The sequence below is a fragment of the Piliocolobus tephrosceles genome, chromosome 20 (assembly GCF_002776525.5).
Source record: "Piliocolobus tephrosceles isolate RC106 chromosome 20, ASM277652v3, whole genome shotgun sequence".
NCBI classification, from domain to species: Eukaryota; Metazoa; Chordata; class Mammalia; order Primates; family Cercopithecidae; genus Piliocolobus; species Piliocolobus tephrosceles.
This window is the reverse complement of record NC_045453.1, coordinates 18357963-18365014: the sequence shown is the minus strand read 5'-3', so window position 1 is coordinate 18365014 and position 7052 is coordinate 18357963. Positions and strand designations below refer to the sequence as shown.

Genomic DNA, 7052 nt, shown 5'->3' with positions numbered 1-7052 from the left:
CCTCCCTCTGCCCCCTCCACAGGCCACAGTATGTGTTGTTCCCCTCCTGATGTCCATGTGTTCTCATTGTTCAGCTCCCACTTACAAGGGAGAACGTACAGTATTTAGTTTTGTTCCTGCATTACTTTGCTGAGGATAATGGCTTCCCGCTTCATCCATGTCCCTGCAAAGGATGTGATCTCACTTCTTTTTATGGCTGCATAGTATTCCATGGTATATATGTACCACATTTTCTTTAGGCAGCCTATTGGTGAGGGACATTTGGGTTGATTCCATGTTTTCGCTATTGTAAATACTGCTGCAGTGAACAAACTCATGCATGTATCTTTATAAAAGAATGATTTATATTCCTTTGAATGTATACCCAGTAATGGGATTGCTGGGTCAAATGGTATTTCTGGTTCTAGATCTTTCAGGAATTGGCACACTGTCTACCAAATGGTTGAACGAATTTCTGTTCCCACCAACAGTGTAAAAACATTCGTGTTTCTCCACAGTTTTACCAGCATCTGTTGTTTCTTGACTTTTTAATAATCACCATTCTGACTGGCATGAGATGGTATCTCATTGTGGTTTTGATTTGGATTTCTCTGATGATCAGTAATGTTGAACATTTTTTCATGTTTGTTGGCCCCATATATGTCTTCTTTTGAGAAGTGTCTGTTCCTGTCCTTTGCCCACTTTTCAATGTGGTCGTTTGTTTTTTCTTGTAAATTTGTTTAAGTTCCTTGTACATTCTGGATATCAGGCCACAGATGTTCTTAATCTGTCTCCAGTGGTGAGGAAGCTAAGCTATTTGTCCACTGATTCCCAATGCCCACTGGATGTCAGGGATACTAAATCCCTTGCTGTTTCAGATCGTAATGCATGCAAGCTATACAAGCTCCCAGGGGGCCAGAGAAAACCCACAGCAGAAAAGTAGGGACTGATGCTGGAGGTAGGAGGCTGTCAATGTGCATTGTCTATTATTCAGCCGTAAAAAATAATGAACTTCTCACTCACCACTGATGACATGCCTTGCTGCACACACTCTCTGCTGCCACCCTGCAGAAATGCTTCCATTAACCACAGTCCTTTGCCAGATGGGATTGATGCCCAGGTAACTGGCTCCTCACCTCATTCAGGCTTCTACCAAGGATATCAAACTTGGTTGGTACAGATGCTCAAGTCTTAATGCTTCAGAGTGTGACTTTTAATCCAATGCTGTAGCTGTCACAACAGGGACAAATGGAGAACAGAGTTAGAGAAGTCCCAAAGTAACAAAATAAATTATTGATCATTGCAAAATCAATTGACTTAAAGGATAAATATAACTGATCTTTACATACAAAAGAAGAGAGAGGGAAGTGAAGGGTGGGGAGAAAGAGACTCAGACAGACAGAGACTCCCTGAAAAGGAGAAAAAGACAGGCACAGACTAAAAGACATAAAGAGGCAAAGAAAAGAGAAGAAACAAAGTAAGAAAAATAAAGCATAAGAATAGACATGTCAGGAGAAGAGTGAAATTAGAAAGAAGGAAGAGAGCTAGCATACTCTTAACCTCCAAACTCCCCCTGGGAAATGGAAGACTCTGGAGTTAAACCTCCCTTTCTGCTAAGGGAGCCTGGAAAGCCCAAGACAAGATGTGCCCTCTTTCCCTGGTAGACCAGAAAGCCTCAGATTGCTGAGGATTAGGAGCCGCCTATCAAGGCCCCCTTCCCCCAGTGTAGGTACCAGGTAGTCCCACTGATGGCCTCAGGGATCTGGTGTTTCTGACGGGGGAGTCTGGCTGGCTTGTCTCCAGGACTGTCTCTTGGAGTGCTGGGGCACAACAGGGCAGGCAAAGTGCAGAGGTAGGAGCTGCTGAGCAGCGTTTCTTAGTTTTGGTGCCATCAACCAGGCTAGTACTTCCTAAAGTGGGACTCTGAGGACTTCTGCCAATCCTGGTACCATTCTTCCTTCTGGGGGATGTCCAGAAACCTGGGCACGCTGAAGGGATCTTTGGCAGTAAGTACTGGGGACTCAGTCCTTGAAATGGAGAAAGGAAACTCGGTGGGGAGGAAGGAACAAAGAACTATTTTGCAGTTGAGCAATTATTTTCTCCACCTGTGCCTGGAGTTCCAGGTGGGAAAGAGGGAAGCTATTTGGAGTCTCTTGGTAAGAGACTCCCTTGGTGAATATAGGCATCCGAATCTGTGGCAACTGACTCCTTGCTGACGTTCTAAAAGATTCTTCCTGGAGGTGCCTGGACGTAGAGCTCATGAAATGAACTAAGAAAGAGTAGTAAGCTCAAGGAAGTCTCCCATAAGAAAAACAGGCTGCTCCCTACAACACCAACTGTGTTAGCTTCCAGATGTTCTCACTGCAGCCCCCACACCCATACCCACTGAGGACCCTAGCCTTTGGGGTAAAGAATGGTCTCCGGAAGTCCCTTGGAATGCTGAAATGTGAAGACTCACAATTAGCAGCTAACTGTACTGAGCACTGAAAATTAGTGGTTGAAAGTGAGCACTCAGGAACCACACTTTGTAGGTTCAAATCCTGGCTCCATCCCTGAGTAGCTGTGTGACCTTGGGCAAATTCACACAACCTCCTTATGCTTCCAATTCTTCTGTTTATAAAATGTGAATATTAAGAGTGCTTACCCATCGATATGTAATGAGGATTAAGGAGAAAAGGCAGCTCACAGTCAGTGCTTCATCCGTATTACTCATTGTTACATCATGTTGCCCCAGGAAGTTTGACGATGGCTTGTCAAACTGTGTTGTGTTAGTCTTCAAAGCAACCCTATGGGCAAATGAGGAAATCAAGGCTCAGAAGTGCCTGGCACACCAAGGGTGGCACAGAATTCAAAAGCCAAGCTATCTGATGCCAGAAATGTTGATCTCAATTATCGAGAGCCACAGCGCCTCCTGGGGGAGCAACCAAGCACAGCAAGGCTGAGTGACCAGAATAGTCTTAGAGGAGTGCGTCTTTCTCCCAGGAACCTCATAGATGGTGCAGATAGAGGGTAGGGGTTGGTTTAGGGATTCAATGGTGAGTTGTTACGGGCTTGGGGATGTGGGCAGTGTTGGGAAATTCCTGAGCTACCTGAGGGCCACTACCTTTTGGGGACAGGTGAAGTGGAAACAAGGTTCTTTAACTCTGCATGGGTGCCCTGGGCTTGGAGAGGGGGAGCACTGGCTCCTTTAAGGACTTGAGGGAATATATCTTCCTTTCCCTTAGAGCCGTGTCCCAAAATCAAAGTAGAATGCGAAGTGGAAGAAATAGACCACTGTACCAAACACAGAGATTGCCCAGAAAACACGAAGTGTTGTCTGTTCAGCTGTGGAAAGAAATGTTTAGACCTCAGACAAGGTAACTCAGATGTTTCCTAAATTTCCCAGTGCCCTCACCTCCTATCTCCACCTGCACTGCACTAACTCTGTCTCCTGGTTCACTGATGGCTGCTCTCTGACCTAGAGTTTAGGTACATCTTCTACTTGACACAAATCTGTCAGTCCTGGACTTGGGAGACACGGATTTTATTTCATTTCTTCCTCTATTTTGGTATGTGATATGAACAATGTAGTTTTCCTTTCTGGATCTCAGTTTCCCTTTCCATAAGACAGGTGTTGATATTGGACCACATGGTCTCTTGACTACTCTTCAGTGATTCTTGAGATGCCAAGTAGTCACTGAAGTCTCATCAAATGCCAACATTGTGTCAGGTTATGTGATAGCTATAAGAGACAGGTATATAATCTGTATTTCCTGGCTTTTTTCTCCAGGCCTCTCTGTCTATATAAACCCAGGATGCCTTCCCTGACCACCTTAGACCGCCTACACTCTTTCTTCTCTGCTCATATTATTGAGCTCTAAAGAAGACCATCAAGGACTATTCATTCATTCTATTCATTCAACAAATATTGATTGGTGCCCCTGACAGCCATGATGGGTTCCACTTGCTCACTGTGGCCAGGAAGGTCAGAAAAGGTTTTTCTGGGAAAGATATCCATGATTTAAGGTCTGAAAGATGAGTATTTAGACCAAAAATGGGAAGAAATAGCCTTTCAGGCACAGGTAATAGCATGTACAAAGGCTTTGTGGCAGGAGGCAGCATGTTCAGGCCTAGAAAGGCTGGAAAGCAGAGAGTGAGCAAGAGACAAGAAAGAGTAAGCTGGTAGTGTATATTCAGGGCAACTTGAATCTGTATTCCCAAGTGGCCATCCTCAAGTTTTGGGCTCAAATAAACGCCCTACTTAATCATATTTTCTGAATCTTGTTACTTTAGGTTGGCATACCTTTCAAGACAATAACTAGGTTTTCAGTGCTTTGACAAAACCTCAAATGTGTGGCCTTCCAGCCAGGCATCTGTGGTTTCACATTGTTCAAGCATTTGTTGCATCCCTATGGATTGCAGCTCTCTGTAAGTTCGCTGTTGCTGGACCAAGAAATAAGGCATACACAGATTTCTACAGAAATTGTAACTCTATAAGAGATTTTCAGGAGATGGGAAGGCTGGTATCTTTCAGAGTGCAAAGTGATTTTGGAATTGCAATGATTTCTTTGGGTTAAAGTTTGCCACTGACTTGTGTTCCTGAAACATGAAGCATGAATATGTGGGCTGACAAATAGTCTCTCTTGATAGATAAACAAGTAACAAATTTTAAAAAGAGAGAAAGATGAAGCTGGGCTAGATGGGGGAAGGAGAGCTGGTAAGGGATCTGGTCTTGATCCTAACAGCAATGGATTAACCTATGTTCAAATCCCTTACCATCTGTGTGGTCATAGGAAAGTTATTTAGCCTCTCTAAACCTTAGTTTCCTCATCTGCATAATGAGAACAATAAGAGGACCTACCTTACAAGATTAAATGTTAGTAGATGTCAACTACTAAGAATAGTGCCTGACACTAATCAGTGCTATAATTGTTGTTTTGTCATGCTTCAGACTATGAGGTTCTAAAGAACTCTATTTGTACCTCATAGCACTATGGGCAAAATAATTGCTCAATAAATGCTTAAGATCAGGGTAGATTTGAGTTTTGGGGTTTTTTTTTTTTCTGTGACTACTCCTGAAGCATCCTCTCTATGCCAAATTACCTGCTAGAAACTGCTGTATCAAGACGGCATAAGACGCAACTCCCTCTCAAAAACCTCACATTCTCATGGAGAATCAGAAAATGTGAACAAGAAAGTACATGGAAATGATAAATGTGTGTGTAAGATTGAGAGGCAACGAAGAAAAGCAAGGAGTAAAGAGTGAATAAAGGAAAGACTGCATAAAAGAGTCGAGGTCTGGGAAGGGTTTTAAAGAATGAACAAGAGTGCACTTAGCAAGAGAGGTCTGGATATGTCAGGCATGTGCAAAGGCATGGGGTGTGTAAGAGCATGCTACTTTTAGAGCATAAGTTTGGGAAGTTGGGTGTTGGGGCAGCATAAGAAATAAAGTTGGAGAGAAGGAGGAGAAAATGGATTCTGAAGTCCCTCTGGGTTTGGTAGAACTTTATCCTGTGCCCAGCAGATCTGCCATTCTGGAAACCAATGTCGAGCAGATTGCAGACGTCTTGGAGATCAGCTGGTGGCCTTTCATGGAAGTCCTTGCAAAAGATAATGATGCTCGAATTAAGAAAGCGGCAGAAAGGAAATAAAGGAGAGCTATTTAGGAGGCAAAATCAGCCAGATTTAGTGTTCAGATGTTGGGGAGGCAAGGAAAAAGAAGCCATGTGATGTCACAGCTGTTCCTTCCAACAGCCCTGTTAGGCGAGCACGTTGGGATTTTGCATTCTCACCTTACAGATGAGGAAGTCAAGGACCAGAGAGGTAAAATGAGTGGTCAAGGTTCACACTGAATTGGGAGCAGAGCCCTGAGCCAAATTTGCTTCTCAGCGGAGACAAAGAGAGCTGTGGTCAGAGAAAGGGAGAGATGGACATTCTCCAGGGAGACAGGCACCCAAACAGCTCTGTTCTGTGATCTCCCTGCAGGTATATGCAGTATGCCACAGGAGGCTGGCCCCTGCCTGGCCTCCAAACCATGTTGGTGGTACATTAAAAAACAAAAAACAAAAAAACCCTAAGATCTGCTCCGAATTCATCTATGGCTGTTGCCAGGGGAACAATAACAACTTCCAAACTGAAGCTATCTGCCTGGTCACCTGCAAAAAATACCATAAGTCCCGGAGGTCCCAGTCTCCTGTGCTCACCAAGGCCACACTGGGAGGTCTGGGTGTTGGCTGGTCTATTCCAAGACCTAGGTGGGCCTGGGGATGACAAAACCAGCTCTAATGCAGAAGTGTAAGTAGAAGGATATTTTGGGAAAGAGGGTGGGAAGGGAGGGATTAGTCAAAGGGATATTGGCAAGTATGAGGTGAGTAGTGGGTATAGAGAGAAAACAGAAGTGGTGGAGTATCCCAGACCAGGTCAGACGGAAGCCCAGTAAACCCAGCTCAGCCCTGGGCACCATTCATCAGTCAATCATTATAGGCCTTTACTTCTCACTAAACCTTGTTGTTACTTCTCTTCCTTTTAAAGGTTATTTCTAACCAGGGCAACCACATACTTTATTGGCCAAACCAAATCACTTTTGAAAGTGTCTCAAGATGAGGTGCCATTAATTATTACACTGGGACAACAGGCATAAACTGGGACTCTACTGGACAAGTCAGAACCCATGATCATTCTAGGATCCCCCAAACTCACCTTCATTCCGTTCCTGCCCAAAGATGTAAAAATGATCCCACCTCCTTTTTCCCATTAGGTGCAAGATTTGGTTCCTAATGTGGTCAGGGTCCAAGCATCTCACCCTTTATTCTTCTACCTCACAGGTTAGTCTTACTTTATTCCATAAGGAGGAGCTTGAATAACCTCCAGGATTTGGATCATAATCCAGGCCTCTCTCCACGTGTGCCTGATTGATGCTCCAAATTGGCTTCCACGGGCCAAACCTTGGCTGTTGCAGAAACTGAACTCCAGGAATTGCTTACACCCTTTCTTCCAGTGTAGCATATCTTCAAACACAATGCTCTTCCCCTTGACCACTTCTCAGTATGAAACTCTATGTCTTCAACTTTCAGAACCCCATTTATTCGTGTGAA

General features: G+C 44.2%; 1 protein-coding gene across 1 annotated transcript; it reads left to right on the top strand.

The window, feature by feature from the left end:
* The first annotated feature begins 1082 nt into the window (after positions 1–1082).
* On the top strand, positions 1083–6821 carry WFDC6 (WAP four-disulfide core domain 6). Its single transcript, XM_026455300.1, is given in 4 exon segments — positions 1083–1099; positions 1879–1985; positions 3204–3346; positions 6783–6821. Coding segments are annotated over 4 exon segments (306 nt in total).
* Positions 6822–7052: the final 231 nt, after the last annotated feature.